General features: G+C 40.5%; 1 protein-coding gene across 2 annotated transcripts in view; it reads right to left on the bottom strand.

Annotated features, from left to right (window-relative positions):
* LOC124614030 (stAR-related lipid transfer protein 7, mitochondrial) overlaps nt 1-26253 on the bottom strand; it is a 116496-nt gene that overhangs the window by 39357 nt on the left and 50886 nt on the right. The window contains exon 3 of one of the 2 annotated variants that reach the window (XM_047142852.1): nt 24660-24752. The exons of the other annotated variant lie outside the window; for it this stretch is intronic. Coding sequence (XP_046998808.1) covers nt 24660-24752 — 93 coding nt within the window. The remainder of the gene's footprint in view (nt 1-24659; nt 24753-26253) is intronic. 2 annotated transcript variants of the gene reach the window in all.

Genomic DNA, 26253 nt, shown 5'->3' on the forward strand with positions numbered 1-26253 from the left:
AATGTGTTGTTCACCAACATCCCATTATTTGCATCATGAAACTCTGTCCTCAGCTGTTAGTACTCTGAATCCTTTGCTTTTGATGTTTCTCCTTATTATTTTATATTTCCCCCCGTCATGATTCAGAATTTGAATACTCATAGACAGACATTTGGATTTGATTGTTAAATACGTGTCAGCTGTCTCTATTCCAGTTGTTCTTATTTCAACAGCGGCTAAGTGTATACAGTGTCCAAGCATCCATTAGCTGTGCATGTCAGGTTCAACCTTGGTAGGTGCTTGGTACATGCACAAAGTACAGGTCTCATTTTCATGTTGTCATCACTACATGAATGAGGTGGAGCTTACCCCTTTGCTTCCTACAGCCCTCATTGTTGCAGGGTGGAGTTTACATCCTACTCTTCCCACTCTGAAAACAGAAAAGAAAAAGTGTGCAAATAGCAATTACAAAAGAAGATACACGGGTGAAGATATCACAAATCACTACGGAAAAATCACGAAACTGGGACATCAAAAAAATCTGACTGTAATTGCCCCACAAGCTCAGTTTCACAAAAGTTGACCATGTCATTACCACAGCATTGCTTTGCAAAACTACTACATGCATGGATCCACTTATGTTACCTCTACACAGCAGACAGCAGCATGTTAGTGCAAAGTGCTATGAGCATGATAGAAGACAGGAAACATAACCAAGTACCTCAAATGTCACTGAGGCATGACATATCATAAAAAGCACAATGCAGGTCAACTTGCCATACACTGGAGGCAGGCCAACACAAATGGTCTCATAAATGATGCCAACAACTGCCACCATAGGTTATTTACCAAGAATAATTTTCCGACAGTTACAACATAGGCTGATGACTGTGAAATGTGCTGCTACACACTTTAAGAAGTACAGCTGGATCTGCCTTCATTGGTGCTGCTAAACATATGTTATTATCTAGAGCATTGTGCAGAAGGTTTCATATGAGTGGTACATGTGCAATGATACTAGTTTTTCATGTACCACTCATCACTGGTCAGCACACGAGTGAACGGGAAATCAACTACAATTGCTCAACAGATGAAAGGCAACTAGGTTAGTTACCTGTAAAGTCATTGGTCATTGCATTCAGGCATTGCCACTGAGGGCTGCTGTATGAGACAGACCTTCGTGTAAACTACCAGGAGCTCTGACCGGTGCTTATCTCCAACTAAACAAATTGTTGAAGTCAAAAGCAAATTGGTGTCATTTGCCATGATATCACTACGTCAATCTGACATCAATGCCTGTAGCTGAAGACACCCTAGTCCCACATCTCCTGCTGAACTATACAGAGGTAAACTGAGGGACAAGCTGAAAACTGGCATCGCAGTGGCCACATGAGGAGGCAACAGGACTAAGGTGAGGGGTGACGGTAGCCTGCTGCCACTATTCTTCACTACTGAAGCAGCACATGACACAGTGAAGGAATTTCTGTACAACTTCATTGGCACAGAGGCACCTCCAAAGGAACCAAGATGGCACGAGAGAGTGAAGATCACAATCCGTGGCCTCCCGTGACTCGTGACAACACAAGAAGTAGTCAAGGAGCTGAACCAACTCGACTTCCACTGAATTCTCAATCTGTGGCAGGTCACCAACGAGACAAGGGTGCTGTTCGTGGGACCAGCCTGGCACGAGAGGAAAGGAAGCATTTACTGTATCCAGAGGCTTGCTTCTGCATTTCAATATCACATTCTTGCAGACACCCTCCTACGTGGACAAAGACGAGCAATGCTTTCAATACCAGCAGATTGGCCATGTTGTCAAGTACTGTCACAGCAATGTGGCATGTGTGAAGTGCGTGGAAGCGCACAACATACACGCCAGCAATAAGCCATGCAATGTTGCAGCACCCTGCGTCAACTGTGGCGGTGCACAAGTGGCAAGCTTTCGCGGCTCAACTACTTCACGGGCTGGTGCTGTGTAAAGAAGAGGAGCAGGAGATGGGACCACAAGGCCCAACCACACTCACGAGGTCACCAATAGCCAAGCAACTGAGGTGACTGATGCACTGTGGAGGGTTCTCTCCTCCACCCAGTGAGAATGGGAGTGGGAGGACTGCCTGTCACCATGACAACTGAGACAAGCACTAAGATGACAGTAAGGCCAGCTGGTAAGAGCAACAGCACCAACCTCCATATCACTGACACAAGCGAAAACATGCATTCACACTGCACGCTACCGCTTTCAAAGCCTTCTAAGCTGCTATGACAATGGAGAAGGCTGCCCTGAAAGCCTCACTAGCAATGGAGATGGATGAAGCCTGCCACCAGCTGCAGCAACTGTGCGAGACACTTAGGCGCAAGCCTCAGGCAATCAAAGAAGAACAATCTGTGCCGACCATCATACCCTCCACAGGGCCGATGGTGGGTGTGGACGCCACCATGCAGGCGATCACCTCCTTGGCCACTGCGGAGATGCAGGAAGTTGTGGAGGTGACTATAGAGACAGAACCACCTGCTCTTGCCACCCACTCTCCAGAGGTGCCAGCAGTCACACAGCATGTCGAAACAATACCAGAGATGGAGATGCTTGTCACAGCCACCTCCTCTCCAGTGAGACACCATCACGCAGGCGATCACCTCCTTGAGCACTGCAGATATGCAGGATGCTGCAGATGTGATTACAGAGACAGAGCCATTCATTTGTTGTCACTCACAAGAGCTTGCCCAAGAACGTTTGTCGAAGTCCCCCCACCCGCCTGCCTCCCTCTTCCTTGCACGGATGGTACCTATCCGCATTCCTTCATTCCTTACTGATACACTCCTCCTGACCAGCCAAGATTTCCTTTCCCTCATCAGCCCTATCCATTCTCCCCTGGACAGCTAGACACACTGCTCAACATCCTTCCACTGGAGACAATGAAGATCATCAACTTCTATGCCGGTTTCAATACTACTGACAAAGAGAGGTCCTCAAGGGTAGGAATGACTGTTTGAAACTGTCTTATGCGGTTGTGTATGTTAGGATCCCAGGTATCACATCCTGCAACCATTCACCCTAGTGGACCCTCATTTGCAAGTAATTGATGAAAAAAAATTGTAGTTGTGTGTGGTGCTTTATAGCTCTAAAATAGCAGCTGTAAGCAGACTGGTGGCTTAGTGTAATGGTTAAAGTGCATGCCTCATATGCAGAAGACTGTGGGTTCTAATCTCCCCAGCTTCTACGGAAATTTTAATTTTTTAATTTTTATTGAATAAATTTTACTTTTTATTTGATTAATTAGCTTAAATGCATTTGTTTATTTCTAATCCTTATTCACATCACTTTAAACACTGTATTAACTTTTTGATTTGTTCTCATGTTTTCTCCATTGACTCTTCTTTGGAGTTTTGTTCATGTGATTTTAATTGTTGTTATGTATTTTCTTTGATTTAATTTCTTTCATTTTATCATCATGTTCTTGCCTTCATTATTTCTATTCCTCATTTTGCTTCAGTTTCATTTTACTTATAATCTCTTCTTTCATTTAAATCTTCATCTGCATTAGTTTGTCCATAGGGCAACAAGAATTTATGCTTTAAATGTTTATATGATGCTCACTAAGGAAAAAAAAAGTACACTTGACAGTAAAAAAAGTGGGTCACTGCCGAATACAACCAACATAACGTAACTGAGTTGCAGGTCCTCTAAACACCAAAACCCTGTGGGGTACAGTCGTTTGACTACACACAATGGGTACCGCAAGAGACTACTAGAGACTAAAGGTCTTTATGGCAGTCAGTCTAAGCGTCAACTAATATCGTCAAACAAAACATATCAGAAAATATGTTCTTAGCGATGAGACACCCCATAACACTCATAAACTAACCTTAACTACAACAAGTGACATTCCAAAAGTTCTGAGAAAACAGATTATTTTACATATATTGTATAGTAACCCTTGTTGTTGTTGTTGTTGTTGTTGTTGTGGTCTTCAGTCCTGAGACTGGTTTGATGCAGCTCTCCATGCTACTCTATCCTGTGCAAGCCTCTTCATCTCCCAGTACCTACTGCACCCTGCATCCTTCTGAAGCTGCTTAGTGTATTCATCTCTTGGTCTCCCTCTAAGATTTTTACACTCCACACTGCCCTCCAATGCCAAATTTGTGATCCCTTGATGCCTCAGAACATGTCCTACCACCCGATCCCTTCTTCTAGTCAAGTTGTGCCACAAACCCCTCTTCTCCCAAATTCTATTCAATACCTCCTCATTAGTTACGTGATCTACCCATCTAATCTTCAGCATTCTTCTGTAGCACCACATTTTGAAAGCTTCTATTCTCTTCTTGTCTAAACTATTTATCGTCCACATTTCACTTTCATACATGGCTAAACTCCATACAAATACTTCCAGAAACGACTTCCTGACACTTAAATCAATACTCAATGTTAACAAATTTCTCTTCTTCAGAAACGCTTTCCTTCCCATTGCCAGTCTACATTTTATATCCTCTCTACTTCGACCATCATCAGTTATTTTTCTCCCCAAATAGCAAAACTCCTTTACTACTTTAAGTGTCTCATTTCCTAATCTAATTCCCTCAGCATCATCAAACTTAATTCGACTACATTCCATTATCCTCGTTTTGCTTTTGTTGATGTTCATCTTATACCCTCCTTTCAAGACACTATCCATTCCATTCAACTGCTCTTCCAAGACCATTGCTGTCTCTGACAGAATTACAATGTCATCGGCGAACCTCAAAGTTTTTATTTCTTCTCCATGGATTTTAATACCTACTCTGAACTTTTCTTTTGTTTCCTTTACTGCTTGTTTAATATACAGATTGAATAACATCGGGGAGAGGCTACAACCCTGTCTCGGTCCCTTCCCAACCACTGCTTGCCTTTCATATCCTTCGACTCTTATAACTGCCATCTGCTTTCTGTACAAATTGTAAACAGCTTTTTGCTCCCTGTATTTTACTCCTGCCACCTTCAGAATTTGAAAGAGAGTGTTCCAGTCAACACTGCCAAAAGCCTTCCATAAGTCTACAAATGCTAGAAATGTAGGTTTGCCTTTCCTTAATCTAGCTTCTAAGGTAAGTCGTAGGGTCAGTATTGCCTCATGTTTTCTAATATTTCTACAGAATCCAAACTGATCTTCCCCGAGGTCAGCTTCTACCATTTTTTCCATTCATTTGTAAAAAATTCGCGTTAGTAATTTGCAGCTGTGACTTATTAAACTGATAGTTCGGTAATTTTCACATCTGTCAACACCTGCTTTCTTTGGGATTGGAATTATTATATTCTTCTTGTAGTCTGAGGGAATGTTGCCTGTCTCATACATCTTGCTCACCAGATGGTAGAGTTTTGTCGGGACTGGCTCTCCCAAGGCTGTCAGTAGTTCTAATGGAATGCTGTATACTCCCGGGGCCTTGTTTCGACTCAGCTCTTTCAGTGCTCTGTCAAACTCTTCACGCAGTATCATATCTCCCATTTCATCTTCATCTACCTCCTCTTTCATTTCCATAATATTGTCCTCAAGAACATCGCCCCTGTATAGACCCTCTATATACTCCTTCCACCTTTCTGCTTTCCCTTCTTTGCTTAGAACTGGGTTTCCATCTGAGCTCTTGATATTCATACACGTGGTTCTCTTTTCTCCAAAGGTCTCTCTAATTTTTCTGTAGGCAGTATCTATATTACCCCTAGTGATATATGCCTCTACATCCTTACATTTGTCCTCTAGCCATCCCTGCTTAGCCATTTTGCATTTCCTGTCGATCTCATTTTTGAGACGTTTGTATTCCTTTTTGCCTGCTTCACTTGCTGTATTTTTGTATTTTCTCCTTTCATCAACTCAAAGCTACCCATTCTTCTTCTACTGTATTTCTTCCCCCCATTCCTGTCAAATGTTCCCTTATGCTCTCCCTGAAACTCTGTACAGACTCTGGTTCTTTCAGTTTATCCAGGTCCCATCTCCTTAAATTCCCACCTTTTCGCAGTTTCTTCAGTTTTAATCTACAGTTCAGAACCAAAAGATTGTGGTCAGAGTCCACATATGCCCCTGGAAATGTCTTACAATTTAAAATCTGGTTCCTAAATCTTTGTCTTACTGTTATATATCTATCTGAAAACTTCTAGTATCTCCAGGGTTCTTCCATGTATACAACCTTCCTTCATGATTCTTGAACCAAGTGTTGCCTATGATTAAGTTATGCTCTGTGCAAAATTCTACCAGGCAGCTTACTCTTGCATTTCTTAGCCCCAATCCATACTCACCTACTATGTTTCCTTCTCTTCCTTTTCCTACTGTCAAATTCCAGTCACCCATGACTATTAAATTTTTGTCTCCCTTCACTACCTGAGTAATTTCTTTTATCTCATCATACATTTCATCAATTTCTTCATCATCTGCAGAGCTAGTTGGCACATAAACTTGTACTACTGTAGTAGGCATGGGCTTCGAGTCTATCTTGGCCACAATAATGCGTTCACTATGCTGTTTGTAGTAGCTTACCCACACTCCTATTTTTTTTATTCATTATTAAACCTACTCCTGCATTACCCCTATTTGATTTTATATTTATAACCCTGTATTCACCTGACCAGAAGTCTTGTTCCTCCTGCCACCGAACTTCACTAATTCCCACAATATCTAACTTCAACCTATCCATTTCCCTTTTTAAATTTTCTAACCTACCTGCCCGATTAAGGGATCTGACATTCCACGCTCTGATCCACAGAACGCCAGTTTTCTTTCTCCTGATAACGATCCGAATGGGGGACTATTTTACCTCCGGAATATTTTACCCAAGAGGACGCCATCATCATTTATCATACAGTAAAGCTGCATGCCCTCGGGAAAAATTACGGCTGTAGTTTCCCCTTGCTTTCAGCCGTTTGCAGTACCACAACAGCACGGCCGTTTTGGTTAGTGTTACAGGGCCAGATCAGTCAATCATCCAGACTGTTGCCCCTGCAACTACTGAAAAGGCTGCTGCCCCTCTTCAGGAACCACTCGTTTGTCTGGCCTCTCAACAGATACTCCTCCATTGTGGTTGCACCTACGGTACGGCTATCTGTATCATTGAGGCACGCAAGCCTCCCCACCAATGGCAAGGTCTGTGGTTCATGGGGAGGGGGGGGGGGGATAGTAATCCTTAGTCAAAATTAAATACTTGAGACAATATATGGAGTTACAAAGCTGTACGGCAATTGGAAAAAAAAGTTTTTCACTCTCAAAAAGGTTTTCCATCCACGTACTTAACGTCGCTCAATGGGAGTGGCTCTGGAAACTGGATATTGGACAAACCAGTAAAAAAAATCACAATTAACAGCAGCAAGCACTCTACAAAAATCTCAACATTAACAGCGAATCACCAGTAATATCATTGTTCTTGTAACACATCAACAGCTACATGTACACAAATTTTAAATTTAAATGACATTACCAGCGTCGTCGTTCTGGACCTGAATTCAAACCCAGCACTTATAGCCATTGCTAACTAAGCTAATCTTTGTTTGCGCCTTATTGAGATCCGGTCACTAGGCATATAGAGACGTGAAGTATAGACGTTTGCACCAGTATCAGTTATCAATTCAGATCCTGAAAATAAATGAAGAAAATGTTTGTACTGAACTGGGAATCCTGTCATAACAATCACCTTCCTGGGAACTATCCCCAACGACGTTTAATATGGTGTCATTCACTAGGAACAAGGTATGCTCATGTTTAAAACTGAAATGCCATCATGTAAAGCTTGTGACAGGGATGCGAACCCAGCACCTAATCAGACTGTTAATGAAGTACGTAAAGTCAGAAGGTAAATATCAAATGTTTTCACCAATAGCAAGATGTTGGAAACTTAAATGATGATAGAATTGTTTTTGCCTGACTGGGATTCGAACCCAGCATCTAGCGCTGTCATTTTATAGCCAGGAACAGACAACAGACAATAAATAGCTATTGTTGGTTCACCAGTAGCGAGATGTGCCCATGTTTAGCTAGACATCAGGTGACGAAAAGTTCTGTGCTGAATGCAATTCAAATCCCACACACGTGGTCATGAAGACACTTTAAATATCAAATTCTTTTCCAATAATAGCTAGGAGTAGCATGTTTGTACATTCAATGATGTGATGGAAAATACTCCGCTGGCTATAAGTTGAATCCACAACATATCGTCATTGGTGATCACAACAAACACGACAAACCCAAATCCATTTTTGCCAGTAGGATGGAGAGAGGAATGTTTGAACTTGAAAAGATATAAGGAAACATTTGATACTGTAATGTTGTGATAAAAAGGTCATAGTGTGGCTGTGAGTTGAAACGAACATGTTACAGCTGACAACGCACGAAGAGATGTTGAAAATACAGCTATTTTTCACTAGTAGTTCGGAGAGCACATGCTAGGGCTTGAAATGAAATAATGAATATTTTGTGCTGATCAGGATTCAAAACCAGATAGGTGCCTTTTGAGGAGGCCTAGAAGAGTTTGCAATCTTGGGGAACACAATGAAATCGAATTCGAGTCCCAGTCCAGCACCGCAATTTTCAACGTCTCAGTTTCAAATAAAGTAAGAGCCTTGTGAACTTACATGGCCATCAGTTCATTAAATGAAATACGTTTTCTAGTTTACGACGGCTTGCTGGTGACAGAGTCTCTGCCTTCCGGGGTTTCTCCATCTGCCACAGCTCAAATGAATGCTGCTCTGCCCCAGTCGGCAGCGAAGGGATGTTATCTTTACTGCAGATATTGAACTATGGAGCTTACTGGCGTTCTGCACTTGGCGATACTAGGGGTGAAGGAAAGTTACTTGGGTGTGTTAAAAATCTACACCTGACGTGAGATGTGAACCTACACGTTTTACACATCAATACAAGATTAATCCACCAGACCACAGAACCCCCTGCCAAGCACATAATTATGAATTGCAGAGTATTCATTTAGATGTAGATGCACATGTCAAGGAACGGGTAACAGAAAGGAGCATGAGATCTGGGAATGAATAGAAGTGCAGAAGTGCAAAATATAAGTGTGAAATGCTTGCAAAGTATTGCTTACTTAGATGTGTGGCACAGTTCGTTTTATCTTAGGACCGAGAGATAAGGAAGGACTGTTTTCAGAATGAAGAATGGGTTATAGAGAAGTGGAGATCAAATAATACTGTTTCATAGGTGTTGAGAGGAATGATAGAGAGTAAAGACAGCAGCAATTAAAAGAGAAAATGTAGCATCAATGGAAACTGCTAGATTTGTTTATAAAGTTTTGGGGGAATGGGATAGAAGGGCACTTGTGGCTATAGTGTCAGAGAGAGAGAGAGAGAGAGAGAGAGAGAGAGAGAGAGAGAATAGAGGAGATATTAACAACAAGTAAACATAATATGAAATCATTTGCATATTGTGTGGAGGACGGAGGGTGTATTCATGGATGGAGGGGAAGAGAGAGATGTATTTGAAATAACAAAAACTACGGTGACAGAGTCCATCTACGCTGATTAGTTTGTAAGTATCTAGACAGGGTATAAATGAAATCAAAATAGAATATTTAACAAACTGTATATTCAAAAGAAACCCACTTGAATTAAAAAGGCAACTCAAAGAAAAACTAACCCATATTGTATCTTTTCTGTTGCCATGCAATCTTCCACTAGCTCCCAATGAGGAAAAATGACTTCTATCATGCGTCTTGGCATACAATGTATAAGCTGTCGGATGTAACAGCCTGAAGAAGCAACTTCCTCTCAGGTTTCCAGGACACAGTCCCAAAGAGCGTCCTCAGCAGTTGGTTGGTTTCGTGGCCAGTTCTCTGTTAATGTTCTGGCGACCTCAGCCCACTTGTTTTCCATGGGGTTCATATCAGCCGCCCATGGCGGCCAGTCCATGACGTTGACGCCAATCGTGGAGAGCCGCTGCTGAACAAATGCAGACTTGTGAATGGGAGAATGGTCCTTTTGCAATGGGACGTCCCCTTCTGCGTACCGCATTCGCACTGACGGAAGCATCACATTTTCCAATATGTGGGCATACTGCACACTGTCGAGAGTTCCTTCTATTCTGTGAAGAATTCCCATCCCTCTCGCAGAAATCCAACCCCAGCAGGTAACAGATAGTCAGCCGCTTCTTCTCGTTGTGGTTACATATTCGCGTCGATGGCAAGTCCCTTGCGGCCTGTAAACGATTCGTGGACCATCGTTACTGGTGGGAAACACCTTCTCATCAGTGAAAATGATGTTGTCCCACGACGCCCTCAGATGGAGCTCCACAAATGCTAGCCGGTATAAAACGTTGTCTTTGCTGAGCTCTCGTTTCATGGCGGATCGTCGTGCATGCAGTCCAGCGTCTCTCAGCCTTCGGTGAATCATGTCACTGGAGCCGGGGAAGTTGGTCTCCTGCTGCAACTGCTTCGCATTCAGAAAGGGATTTTCTCTGCTCCTAGACACTAGGTCCCTGTCTTCCTGCTGTGAGCTCACACTCTTCCTGCCTGAGCCAGCAGCCCTGTTGGTGGTGCCTCTTTCAAGGCAGATCCTCCACCATCTCGTTGCAGTGGTATGTGGTTCGCCATACCGTCTGCCAGCTTCTCTGACGGAACATCTTCCTCCTTCAATGAGAGCGATGACTCAATCTCGAATAGACTTCTCCCAGTGAGCCATTACGGCAGACAGCCTGATGTGTATTTCTGCTTGCCGCTCTTATACAGATGCCAGGAGAGGAGGTAAACATATTTACATCAAACGGAGTGGCAGAGGCAGAGGCATGCAGCGCAGCCATGCTGGCTTGTCCCCGGCTGTTGGCCCACCAACGCCACTGGCAGGTTGCCCACTTCTGTCTCGCCTCAGCCAGCCTGGCTGGCCCGTAGCTCGTGAGCTGCAACCAGTAAAGACCCAGGCCACAAGGCCACGATCACCCCTTGAAGGATCAAAAGTTACACCTAACCTACCCAAGTCTGTAGTATAAACTAATGCAGCTACAGCTATTATGCTATAACATGTGCAGGCACACCTACAGTTGACGACTCATTCAAATATTTGAGGAACAATACTTTCAAAAATACATTCATTTTAAACATAGCTACCACAAAATATTTCACCTAGCTAGCAACAGCATGACAGAGGAAACTATTCTTTCTTGTAAGCACTCTGCATTAGATGTAGCCTTAAGAAAACGTGTATTCAACCACGACAATTAAGCAGAATGTAAAAGTAAGCAGGTTAGGCGGCAGCTTCTCCAAATAATAGTATATACATAGTATATAATACATGTTTTGTGCACTTATAACATGTACTCAGTGCTGCACAACGGAAATTACTTTCTGCTGAGACACTTCATTTACATCTCAATGATACACGACTACTAGAGAACATTGCTCTTTATCGCAGTCAATCCACTCGTAAATTAACACCATGATATCACAGATATTAGGCAACACGTTACTAGGGATGAAAAAGGCCTTAAGGTTTGCAACTAAACATACTAATCCTAGCTACTACTGAATAAGAATTTGATTATTAATGTGTCTTCATAACCATGTGTGCGGCATTCGACTCTGTCAGCATAGACGTTTTCGTTTGCTTATTTCTAGTTAAACGTGCACACATCTCGCTAACAGTGGACCAACGTTGGACATTTCTCATCTGTTCCTGGTTACACAATGATGGCGGTAGGCACTGGGTTCGAATCCCGGTCAGGCAATACAACTTCAGTCGTCATTTAAGGTTCCAACCTAACTACTGGTGACAAACTGTGACATCTACATTCTGATTTTACGTACTTATTCAACAATCTGATTAGGTGCTGGGTTCGCATCCTTCTCACCAGCATTACATGATGGCATTTCAATTTTAAACATGTGCACCCTTTCTTCCTTGACAATGCAACAATATACAACAACTTTCGAGGTTAATTACCAAGAAGGTAATTGTCATGTTAGGGTTCATGGTTTCATACAAACATTATCGTCATTTACATTCAAGTTGAGAATTGATAACTGATACTGGTGCAAACGTCAATATTTGATGTCTCTTTCCGCCTAGTGATCGAGTCTCGATAAGGCACAAAGCTTTGCTTGGTTAAGAATGGCTTTACGTTCTTGGTTTGCATCCGGATCCAGAACGAAGACGTTGGTCACGTCACTTAAAGTACAACTTTGTGTACAAGTAACTGTTGATGAGTAATGTGAACAATGATATTACTTGTGATTCGCTGTTAATGTTGGGATTTCTGCAGAGTGCTTGCCACCATCTATCATGTTTTCTTTAACTGCTTAGTATTACATAAAGTTTATGTGAAACCACTCCCCGTCGAACGTTGAATGATGTTCAGCATGTGTTGGGTAAACCTTTTAGACAGCAAAGAACTTGTTTCCAATTGTCATACAACTTTATAAATCCTTATACTGTCTCAAATATTTAATTGTGCCTAAGGATTACTGAACGATTTATGTTACAAAATTAATTGTCCCACAATGTTTAAAATGTCACTTATTGTAATTAAGTTTAGTTTACAAACATTAAGGACTGTCTGATCTCTTCTGTACTATCGTGATGTTACTTTACATCTGGACGGACTGTCATAAAGACCGGTGTTCTCTAGTAGTCTCTAGCGGTACCCACTGTGTATCTTACAACAACTGTACTGTGGAGGGTTGCGACGATGTGCAACACATATATGCTATGTTGGTTGCATACATTCAGGTGCAGCCTACACGATGGAATTCAGGCGCGATCCACTTTTTTTGCTGTCAAGTGTACATCTTGTAATGATAAATACATTTTTGGCACCACTGCACAGTCAATATAAGCAAATTATTTCATTTTTTGTGTTTAACTGAAAGATCAGCATTCAAATGTTCAGATATTATGATAGATAAATAAAAATAATTAAATTCATATGCACACAGATTCCAAATCGAAAAACAATGAAAGGAAGAAAATATGAGAGCAAATCACAAAGTTAAAATGATGATTGAAATAATGTTACAAAGAATTAGAAATAAAAACAGTTACGTTTAAACCACTTAATTTAATAAAAATTACAATCAAAGTCATTTGGATAAAGATGAAAAATAATAAATTTCACACCACTTGAGGAGATTTGAACCCACAACTTTCTACGTTTGGGGAATAACTTTAACCACAACACTACACCGCCAAACTGCTTACCTCTACTATGTTTGAAGCTCTAGAGCATCAAGTGAAATTACAATTTATTTTTCCATTCATTACTTGCAAATGAGGGCCAACCACTGAGAATGGCTGCAGAGTGTGATATCTGGAACCCCAACCTACATCACTAAAAATCGATTCCACCCCTGGGGATCTGTCCTTGTGAGTGGGAATGCCTTGTCCACAATGCGGATGAGGCCACCTGATATGTGGAAGAGGCCACCTGAGGTGGAAAAGGCCAACAGTGCCGAGGGAAAAGCCAAACATGGCGAAGAAAAGATCACCACATGCAAAACTTGTGAGCAACCGCTTGGAAAGCCTTCTAAGGAGGGGGGAGAGGGAGAGGGAGAGGGAGCAGAGGATCCTAGCAAGCCACGACCCCACCCCCCCCAGCCTTCCCTTCCCAACAGACAACCATCACATCAACAATTAGTCATCATCATTGTCAACAATACCTTTTAGTCGAAGGGCTGGCAGCAAAGTTTCATAGGAAATTCTTGATTTTCTGCATTAGAAGCCAATTCCCAAGAGAGGCTTCAAGAAAATCTCCCCCAGAGAACTAGCAGGAATAGCAAAAAATTGCTTAATCTGTGCCACCCCAAGTCCAGGAGGGGCAAACGAATTTCAGCATTAGTTACCTACAGAGTATTAAATAAACTATCAAAAGACTTTTCTCTCATTATAGAAGATGTTTATCATGTACTGCTGGAGCAAGGAAGTGTTCCGAGCAACTGGAGAAAGGAATGAGTCAATCTTGTTTTCAATACAGACAGATCTACAAAATTATAGGCCTCCACAACTGACACGAATATGCTGTAGAATTATGAAACAGGTTTTGTGCTCAAGTATTATGGCCTGTTTGGGGAATGAAAACCACCTCTGCACAAATATACTTGTTTTCTGCAAAAAGAAACCTAGCATCACTACATGCTCAACATACTCTGTTAGTCCAAAAGATTAAGAGGGTCAGAAATAACAGTACCTCTGTTGATGCTATGTTTCTTTACTTCTGGAAGGCATTCTATGAAGTTCTGTACTGTGGATAAAATCTGAGTTCATGGATCACTAGACCAGCTTCTAATACTCCTGTTAATACATATCAATAAAACAAATATTGCATTAGGCTAACTTGGGAGTGCTCTATTGAACGGGCATGCAAATTTCTGATATAAAAATAATTTTGTTTGTAATGGGAAACAAACAGGTGCTTTCTGCTGATGTCTGACTGTTACCATAAATAGATATAATGTACTGCATATAAATAGAAGGGACAAAACAGATGCATAGATAATGATAGAAACACTGCAAAATTGCAGCTAAAACTGGATCACAAATACCATATGAGACAACTGAATACATTGAACATAAGCACAACAGAGAAAAATATACACAAATACATGCAATTACAACATGAAACATCAAAAGATTTGGTAAGTTTTATGGAGAATGGATACAATCAAATGGATTAGATAACAGCTCAAGCAAAGAATGATTAAAGAAAATGTGATTAGCATACAAACTCACCTAAAACCAACATAATGAAAGAAGAGTATCATTCAAGGCAAGAAATTAAACACTAAGCAATAGCAATTAAAGTGGAAGCACTACACAGATGTAAATAAATGAGGTGAACAAGAAGACCTGAAAAAGAAAGAAAGAGGAAATACACAAGAAGAGCTGGAAAAGAAAGAAAGGGGAAATACTCAGGAAAATTTTAGTACCACAAAAGAACAAAGCTGACGGATAGATAACGAGAAATGAAGGTTTATACAGAAATGATGATGATGATGATGATGATGAGTCCCATACTTCTTTACAGAGCGTAGGGGAGCGACGCGGGAGAACCGCGCCGCCTTACTAGGCAAGGTGGTTTGCCATTGCCTTCCTCCGACTGTATCAATGTGAAAATAGACACAATAAGGAAGAGGAGATTAAAGTTTCGTGGTCATATTCACAGAATTAATGACAATGAGCTAACCTAGAAAATTTTCAGCTTCATTTCCAAATTCAAAATACTCTGCAGGATGGCTGGAAGAGATTAGGAATTTGAGAAGACTTAACAACATAGAAGACACCATGCAGACAAGAAAACTTTCAGACTACTGATAAATAACCAAAAATTTCCTACTCGTAACCACAACCTAGGAGAGATATGTCAAATGCATGTAGCTCACTTTCAGTATTTTGACACACACTAATTTGTAACTCACAATAATTTGAAATGTTTTCCTGGGCCCTTGAAAAATGCTTGCTAATTGAAAAAAAAATCAATGTGTCATAGGGTAATGTAAACATAATGACCACTATGTGCATCCACCAGGTGGCACTGTGGAGTTGACTGGATTATCATCTTGCATATAGCATATAATATGGAGTCATAATTCAACAGAATTGCTAATGTAAATAAAAATGGTTCTTAATGTTTTTAAAGCATAAGGTACATTGTTATTCTGTAGGTTACGTAACAAGGCAGTTCTCCAAGTGGTAACATCATGATTGTGAAATATTTTCCTATCAACCTCTGTTCATCCTTGTTTAGCGCTCTTGGCTCATGAAGTTTTCTTCAGTTATCACTGATGAAAGTGACATCTTTTAAAATTTAGTTCCTGCAAAATCACAGCCCCTTAAAGGAGTAAAATCCCATGGAGACAAAAAAGTAAAGAAAGGATGACGACACTATTGTGTGTAAATATTGATGGAAGTGAAAAGTTGCTTTTACTAATAATAGAAATATTTAAAATTCCCTGGTATTTCAAAAACATAAAAAAATACTTTGTATTTAGGAATACAACAGAGTCAGGATGAAGTCAGACATTATTGCGAGATTTTTCAGGTGTTTAGATGCCAAGACGGATGCAGCAGGATGGCGAATTGCACTCATTATTGATTAACGCCCTGCGAGCCAATGAAACATATTTTATGAGGAATCTCAGTGATGTGTTCTTTCCTCCAAACAGCCCAAGTCATGTGCAGTCTCTAGACCTGGACATAATACATTCAAAGGCAAACACAGAGTAACAGTTGTGCAAAAGTCAATTTCATTCCTTGAGAGGAAGGACATGACGAGACTCAGCATTCTAGAGGCTGTGTGTACATTTGTTGCTGCCTGGAATTCTGTAATACAACATACTATGTTAAATTGTTGAGTACATCAGTTACCATTGAAAAAGACATTCTTCCAGGACAAGAATGGAGTAGAATCCCTGATTTGTCTCACAATGTGACATTCCAGAACTTTGTTTGTTGTGATGATGGCATCCTGACTTTCACATCCGATATATGATGCAAGTGAAATGTGTGAAATGTTCATGAAGGAAGACAGAGGCAGGAGCTAGTGGTGACTGATGAGGATGAAAAGGATGCTGCTGAACCAAGTTTTGCCACTGCTGTGCACATAATTGATACTGTGGTTCATTGAACCCTCTGCCAGGCACTTTATTGTGAATAACAGAGTAATGATGTAGATGTAGATGTCAGAAATATCCTTTCCTCTTTTAATGTAGCTGTATAAATTCTAACCCATATTAACCAACTGGAGTGACAACTTCTTTCACTACAATATGCTAGAAGGGCAAAACAAATAAGTATTCATGATTTTTTTTGAAGGATGTATTTTTTGAAAAGTAAAACAATTATATATGCACTGCATTTAAATTTGTAGCATAGGATATTTGTAATTTTGTAATTAAATAGCACTTATATAACCTAAAGATGCTTGATATATGATTCTGGATTACTCCTTCCACATACTCTGGGAAGAATCTCACTTAGGGGAAACCTGTATATAAGGAAAACATATTTTAGTCCCAAGAGATCCATTAAAAACGGAATTTTACCATATTTGTTACCCTCCTAAATGGCCAACTTATTCTGCCTGTTTGTACTGATGCTTTTGGACTTAATTTTCATATTTATGGGGATAAAAAACACACTGTATATTAGTTAACTTCCTACTTTTTGGTAATGTATACTGCTGTCTACATTTGTATTTGTTGTTCCTCTTTCATCTTTAACTGAGCTGATAATGGTCATTATGAGCTGCAATTGATTGTCTGAGTACAATATTGAGTGATCATAGACTGGAAATAAAGAAATCAAATCATGTACCTCCTGGACACTGTGTGTATTTGTAGCTCAATGATTACTATGTTGAAATAAGGGATTGAGCATTATATAGAGACTTAAATGATGATGTTAGGTTTAAAGGTGTAAAAAAGTGTGTTTATTACCTCAAAGACACTGATATTTAAAGTTTCATAAGACATTGCAAATACACTAATCAGAACGTGCAAAAACAACATAACAGAAAACTACTTAAAAAGAGAAAGTACACAAAAAATATCTTCAAAAATGCATAAAAAGCTACCAAAAGTAAATATTTTTAAAAATGGCTATTAGGGACAGCCTTTTGGTCTTGCTTATAGTTTGATCCCAACATATTTGGGAGGATCAGTATGTGATGTAAAATTTTACTCAATGCTTAACATTTTCACTGTTACTGCTCAAAATAAAGGGCCATTTCACACCAAGCCATGGAACCTTGTATGTAAATGTGTGGCAATACTGACCCTACGACTTATCTTAGCAGGTAGATTAAGGAAAGGCAAACCTATGTTTCTAGCATTTGTAGACTTAGAGAAAGCTTTTGACAATGTTGACTGGAATATTCTCTTTCAAATTCTGAAGGTGGCAGAGGTCAAATACAGGGAATGAAAGGCTACTTACAATTTGTAGAGAAACCAGATGTCAGTTATAAGAGTCAAGAGGCATGAAAGAGAAGCAGTGGTTGGGAAGGGAGTGAGACAGGGTTCTAGCCTATCTCCGATGTTATTCAATCTGTATATTGAGCAAACAGTAAAGGAAACAAAAGAAAAATTTTGAATAGGGATTAAAATATATGGAGAAGAAATTAAAACTTTGAGGTTTGCCAATGACACTGTAATTCTATAAGAGACAGCAAAGGACCTGGAAGAGCAGTTGAACAGAATGGACACTGTCTTGAAAGGAGATATAAGATGAACATCAACAAAAACAAAATGGGGATAATGGAATGTAGTCAAATTAAATCGGGTGGTGCTGAGGGAATCAGATTAGGAAATGAGACACTTAAAGTACTAGATGAGTTTTGCTATTTGGAGAGCAAAATAACTGATGATGGTAGAGAGGATATAAAATGTAGACTGGCAATGGTAAGGAAAGCGTTTCTGAAGAAGAGAAATTTGCTAACGTTGAGTATGGATTTAAGTGTCAGGAAGTTTTCTCTGAAAGTATTGGTATGGAGTGTAGCCATGTATGGAAGTGAAACATGGATGATAAATAGTTTAGACAAGAAGACAATAGAGTTCAATACTCTAAGCAGATTCAGAAGGATGTAGGTTGCAGTAGGTACTTCAGGATGAAGAAGCTAGCACAGGATATGGTAGCACGGAGAGCTGCACCAAACCAGTCACTGGACTGAAGACAAAAACAACACCATATGTAAACAGGATCCACTCTTGTAAAATGAGGTGTAGAGTTGTCTGCACACAAAAAGAATTGCATGTTGGTGAGTCCTTTTGAGAGAGAAGGAAACTGTGTGTCATTAGACAGTGCGCTATTTGGAAGCCTATTAATAAACCATTGTTCTTCTGAGTGTTTGGAAAGCATCCTACCATTGCCAATTGAACATTTTACTGGCCACATCCCATCAGCCCTGCCTGGTATAAGCAATGGATAAGTTGCTGTATCCTCAGGAAACTGGCACCGAGGAAGAAAAAATCATTACTATATCTCACCTGCTCAAGTGATTTCAAGATTGAATGTACTTGCATTTATTACACAATGAAATATCAGTTGCATTTTAACTGCCACACAGGAAAAAAAATCACTTGCTATCAATGTGCTGTGAATAAATGGGGGACATAGTTTAAGTGGGTGTCAGAATATGATCAAGATTTTGCAATGCTGAAAAAGCAGCTTCCATCAGCACCCTTCCTTGCAATCTACACATTGACTGAAAGCGTGGTCTTAGTAAATGATATATTGACATGCAGGTTGTTCAGAACATCATTAACAAATGCCTGCCAGGAGCAGAAAGATTTAAATGACTCAGAAGAGAGAAGGAACATCTGCAATCAGTAGGGTTGAACAAGATCTACAGATCATTGCACCCCTTACTTGGTTTCATAATTTGTTTGCCTATCATCATTGAAGAAACGATACCATGCCAGCAGCAAAAAAATGTATTTCAAGGAAGACACAAAAACTTTCTGAAATGTGTTAGAAGTTTAATAGAGGTGCAAAATTTTCATGATAGCACTAAAATAGAGTTTTGTATTATATTACAGCATTAATCAAATAAATAGCTTTTTAGAATACTTAATTATGTTAGATATACTGTATTGCTGATACTATTCTCTTTTAATTTATGTGGGTACTCATCAGTGACAGTGTCTTGCACAATATCTTGGTTTTTACAGTTCTTATACTGAGGAAAATGCATCTCTCTAAATCATATTGGGAATTATAGCTTCACACATGTTGAATACAGCCTCATACAAGTTATTTGCCAGCTACTAATACAGACATTCTCACAAACAGATGCACATTAAGTCCAGGTTGTGCCAGATCATCATCATCATCATCATCATCATAGGCTGAATGCTATGTTAGAAATAACCATGTTGAGCCTGAGTCATCAATTATGCAGACAAGAAGACACCAAGTAATATTCAAATAGTCATTTTTATAATATCTAAGAAGCCATAACAGGAGTTCAATGTATGTGGCATATAAAGAGTAGCAGTTTCTTATACACAAGCATTCGGTTGAGATTCTTCCGCATACCCAGGTAAGCTAAATATATAATTATTCAGGCTTTCCCGACAATCTGATGACATGTTGAATAATTGGGATCTCTACCAGATGTTCCCGTTGTTCTCGCATGATATTTCGATAGTGTAACTTGCGGTCTTCTTCAGGTGCTACCCGAGAATAGTCTTTGGGAGGATGGAGTCCAGTATTTATGCCTGGATGGTGCTGGACACTCAGTAATCAGTCCGCACTGCATTGAGTGTTCTGTTCATGGTCCGTGCTCAGCAGGTGCGACTCCAATGGTCCTCTCTGGCCACTGGTGTTCCAACTGTCATCCGCGCCTGGCTCGGCAGTCCTCTGGGGTTGTGGTCGTCATCTGAGGTGTGTCAAATCTGACCTGTAATGTCTGGTGCTCTGTCTTCTCATGGCTGTTTTCTCAGTCTGCACTTCCAATAAGATCAACTGATTCATTCTGTGGCACTTGTGTGACGAGAGAGACCATGTCGAAACTGGCCATGATGTCAGAGTCCACAATGTGTAGATGCCTCTTCCGTTGCAGGAAGTCCTCCAACTGAGCGAGGTGGCGCAGTGGTTAGCACACTGGACTCGCATTCGGGAGGACGACGGTTCAATCCCGCGTCCAGCCATCCTGATTTAGGTTTTCCGTGATTTCCCTAAATCGTTCCAGGCAAAAGCCGGGATGGTTCCCCTGAAAGGGCACGGCCGACTTCCTTCCCTAATCCGATGAGACCGATGACCTCGCTGTTTGGTCTCTTCCCCCAAAAACCAACCAAGTCCTCCAAGTTCTGAATGTGGTGTGCACATCTGCCCACATGTGGTGCCAGCAGCTTCTTCAGATATTTTGCAGTCGGGTGCTGATATTGCTAACAATAGGTCGAAGTGGAACGCCATTTTTGTGAACTTTGGGGAGTCCATAAAGTCTGGATTGTATGGGTGCTTTGGTACAAAGCTTCTTGATGACTTGTTCAGGCAGGCCCGTCTCCTTCAGCAGAGCCCTGGTCTTTTTGTCCACTTTGCAATCCTCCAGAAGTTGTTGAACCTTTCTGTCATACCCTGTCTTATTCAGGCATGTACTAACTTCGAAGTTATTCCTAGATGGAGGTCAATTTTACGAGCAAATGGAAGGTGCAGTGATGGGCAGCCTTCTATCACTAGTGGTGACCAACCTATTTATGGAAAAGTTTGAAGAAGAGGTACTTACATCAGACACGTATCAACCCAATTGCTTTTTCAGGTATGTGGATGATACCTTTGTCATCTGGCCCCATGATAGGGAGAAGCTAGATGATTTTCTGGAACATCTGAATTCACACCACCCGAATATAAAATTCACAATGAAACTGGAGAAGGATGGACACTCCCATTCCTGTATCTACTAGTAAAGAGGAAGGCAGATGGCCAATTTGGGCATAGTGTGTACCACAAGCCTACTCACACTGACTTATATCTGCAAGCTGATAGCTGCCACCATCTGGCATAGAATAACAGAGTGCTCAAAACTCTTAGTCCACAGGGCACATTCTCTGTCACATACCAACAGCTTGGCGACAGAAATAGAACACTTACAATCGGTGTTCAGCAAGAATAGGTTCTAGAATGAAGGCTTTCACAATCAAATGACATAGCTGCTGGTAAACCTTTTGGGATGTGAAGTCATGATCCAGCCTCTGAGGATGTCCAGCACCGTACTGTCACGAAAGAAGAGATTCCTGGACCACAAACCCACATCCTGAGAAGTTTACCAGCTGCTAAAAATGGGTTTTCCTCTAGAGACATCAAGAAGGCCCTTCGACCTACCAGTCAACCTGAGGATCCAGACAAGGAATCAAAAGAGGCAAAGAAGATGGCATAGTTGGCATATGCTGGACTGATCTCTGCCAAGATCAGCAGAATTCTCATGAAACATGACATCAAGAGCATATTTTGCCCACCCACTAAAACTGGGATAATGTGGGGGAATATAAAGGATGACCCAAGCCTATGCAAGTTAGGTATCTACAACATCAAAGGCCAATGAAGGATGTCATACATCGGCCAGACCAACAGGATTGTGGGCGTCAGGTGTAAAGAATACCAGCAGCACATCAGACTCAGAAAGACAACAAAATCAGCCATAGCAGAACACTGTCTAGAACTTGGTCACTCAATGAACTACAATGACAACAAGATTATCACACAGAATGCAAGACACTGGAACAGTGCCATAAAAGAATCTACAGAGATAAAGGTCATACAGAATCTCATCAACCATGACACTGGATACCAGCTCAGCATTGCCTAGGATCCGGCTCCTGAGTTTCTGAAAACTCAACGTAGGACACTTCGAGATTTCGCAAGAAACAAAGTGCAGACCGAAAAAACAGCCATGAGACAGAGCACACACATTACAGGTTGGATTTGAAACACCTCAGATAACGACCACAGCCTGAGAGGATGGCTGAGCTGGTCGCAAATGGCATTCAGAACACCGGTGACCAGAGAAGACTATTGGAGTCACACCTAGCAGGTGCGGATCGCAGACGGAGCACTCGATGCAGCGCAGACTGCTTACAGAGCACCCAGCACCATCCATGCATAAATAATGGACTTGATAAACCCAAGGACATTCTCAGGTAGCATCCAAAGAAGACTGCAAGTCCAGGAGGGTGCAGTGTTGAGTGCGACTTTTAATCCAATTACAGCATCCAATCCAAGGTGACCTCAACCCATGTGATTGTCGACATACTTTCTCAACTTCCCATTGGTACCAATATGGATTCTGACTGACACGAAGGGTCTGTTTCCAGACTGTCTCGCTTTTCAATTACTGATACCTACACCACATAGAAGTAGCCAAAGATCTGCTCCCAAACAAGATTGCATTATAAATCATATGAGTATAGTCCCAATATATTTTATCCTCAACTGAACTGACTGCAAAACTGCAGTATTACCCTCTAATATCTTAAAACACTGATCAGTGATGTTGTGCTTTACAGTGCTGAACATACAGAGCACAGAGGGCTCATCTCTTCCACTTTGCCTCTCTCACCTCCCATGTGGGCATTAATGCTGCTTTCCCATGCTTATGTGGTATAACAGAATGAAAGCCCTGGTTAGGCACCAGGCATACGGACCAAGGATTGATGCCGAGTTCGAATGTCTCTTCAGGACATGTCTGTAGTGGCCAACGCAACAGGCAGTGCCCGACAGCCATCCTTACTATGGTCCACCCATAACAGACTACACCTTAGCTCAGACCCATTTCTCAAAACAATGCAGCTTGTCACAGTGAAAGGGGTGTGCCTGACTGTCAAGATCATCATGGACAAGTGCCTGTTGCAACACTAGGTATATTCCTGCAGCTTACATGAGGATTAGTATGGCTTGGTCACATCAACTGCTTCAATGTCACTGAAGCTCCCTTGCTGGATTGTAAAGATGAAAAAAACATGGCACACACCTTTCTGTTTGACAACTCACAGTTGGTCAGGAGCGACTTTTACTGCAGTTACACTACACAGTAGGAATGAGAACAAACATATGTCCTTTTATGGTAGAGAGGTGCAAGAGGATACTGCATCTCAGTAATACTTTAAGGACAAAACAACAGAGTCACTAATCATCGTGGGTACATTCCATCTTCAGAAGCCACTTCACGGGCCATGAACAATATGCATTACTTTTCCGGCACACACTTGTGGTAAGATCTCACAACCAAATACATATGCACGGGCCATTATACTCTTTACATGCAATAAACACTCACCTACTATAGTTTGCAGGCATTTGAATTCCTGGATATTACTTGGTGTCTTGCTGTTTGCATAACTAACTATGGACTCAGACTCAACATGCCTATTTTTAATGCAGTGTTCAGACTATGACGATAATTTGGTAAAACTTGGACTTTGTGTGTATCTATTTGTGTGAATATCTGCATTAGCACCTGGCAAATAATCTCTGTGAGGGTCCATTCAACACTTGTGACACTGTAATTCCCAAAATTATCTAGACTCATGTATTTTCCTCAGTCTGAGAACTGTAAAAACAAGATATTACACAGAACACTTGCCAAAAGAGTACCCACAATAATTAAAATAGAACATTATTTACAGTACAGTATATCTAACATAAGTAAGTCTTCTGAAAAGCCTTTTCTTTGGTTAATGCTGTAAGAGAATGCAACACACTGTTTTAATGCTACGATGAAAATTTTGTACCTTTACGAAGCATTTAAGAAAGCTTTTTTTTTATTGTTTTTTGCTGCTTACAAAGTATAATTTCTTTAATGACACTATTGTAAACAAAATGTTAAACCAAGTAATGGTTGCACTGATCCCTGTATCTTGTTCACACCCCCCCATTTCAGATCTTCTATCCCTCTTTTCATTTAGTTAACTCTTTCTCCTCCACATTTGCAATAAACAAAAGCTTGATAGTCCTGAATCATTGTTCTCTACACTAGTTCTTCAATCTCAGGATGGGTATACGATACATACTTCAGAAGTGAGCTTATAGAAATTATACTACTTAGTGTGCCCCCATGTGATTTTATTTTTTAATAGTGTTGTGAACAAGGATTTCAAAGAACTATCATGCTGTTAATAATTAATATCCACACACACACACACACACACACACACACACACACACAGAGAGAGAGAGAGAGAGAGAGAGAGAGAGTATTCCTTATTACACTGAACTTAGCATACTTAAACAGTGTGAATAGTTTGGTCACCTTTGTAAGCATACAGCCCTCTCATTTTGTCCTCCTGTTTTCTCCATATGAGAACATCATCTTCTTCAATGAATGGCAACCAATCAGATTGTACTGCAAATGGGAGCGCACAGATTTGAGATACTCAGTCAGTATGATAGGACTTTAAGCAAACAAATTATGAATTCTTGCAAAAAATTATAAATATTTTAATAAAAATATATATGATCAAAATCTGTATAATTTGGAACTTCTAGCAATCATATGTTTGTTCTTCACAGCCAGAAATTAAAACTATGATGGGAGATACAGGAGATGAAAAAAATGTGGAAAAATTTTAAAAAAATCTAAGATAATCAATGACAGGAAGACTAATAATGTAAAAAAAGGAAGTGGAATTGAATGTTCTACGCAAAAAAAAAGACTGAGTGTGCTATGAAAGTACTGGGAAACAGAAAAAGTGGAAATTTGAGAGGAGAATGAATGTGTTATATTTGTATGAGGGTGGTTCAAATGAAAACCTTAAAAGCTTCATAAAATTTTGAAAAGTTGTGTGATGGGGTTGGTAGGTGACAGTATTGTTCTTTGAGATTCAGAAAGTGACCAACAGTTGACAAAGTGATGCTACAGTGCTGGGAAGGCAGCAGCATCCACAATAAGATGGCTAACCCGCTGTCAACAGGCACCACAATTCAACAGTGATCTGTGATGCATTTTTTGTGTGGGGAAGGTGTCCAACCAACTGAAATTCATTGCAGAATGACAATGCAGTATGGTGATTTGTGTTTGTTGCTGTAGCAAGTGTACAAATGGTGTAACTCCTGTGGAGGATTCCCAAAGAACAGTGCAGGCTCACTGCTTAGCGGCAGACGAGAACATTGCATTAGTAAAGGAGAACGGAAGCATAACACTGAATGAAATAGTTACAATTTTGAAGATTAGTATTGGTTCAGTGAAGAATATTGTTCACAATGCACTGTACCTCAATAAGGTGTCTCCAAGATGGATGAAACATCAATGGACTGCCGAATTGACAGACAGTTGTGTTGCTATCAGTGAAGAACTTTTGTATCATTTCCACCTCAAAGGTCACGAATTTTTAAAAAAATTGTTACAGGTGATGAGACTTGGGTCAAGCAAGGAATGATGCTACATCTCACTGCCATAAGCAAAAAAAATTCCACATTCAACCATCTGATGGGAAAGTCATACTGATTCTGGTTTGGGATGCAAGTGGAGTAATTTTGGAGCATTACATGGATAGGAGAGTGATGGTAACCAGGACTACTTATTCAGACATGCTGAAAAATCAACTCTGCCATGCAGCAAGGAGTAAACAACAAAGGCTTCTGACTTCTTCCAAAGCAGTGAAATACATATATTCAATGTCAGAGAGACTATGTCAAAAATGATATGCACAATTTTTGTTTATTGTTATATTGAAAAATATTATAGCATTTTTAAAGTTTCCATTTGACTCACCCTGGTAAATACTGTATATCAGCCACAAATGAAACAGTTAGTGAAGGCGGAACAGTAAAATTGCAATGAGGAATAGGAATAACAAAAAGTACACACATACGGTTATTATCAGTGGAAGGGAAACTAAAAGAAG

This window comes from Schistocerca americana, chromosome 4 (genome assembly GCF_021461395.2).
Source record: "Schistocerca americana isolate TAMUIC-IGC-003095 chromosome 4, iqSchAmer2.1, whole genome shotgun sequence".
Classification (NCBI taxonomy): Eukaryota; Metazoa; Arthropoda; class Insecta; order Orthoptera; family Acrididae; genus Schistocerca; species Schistocerca americana.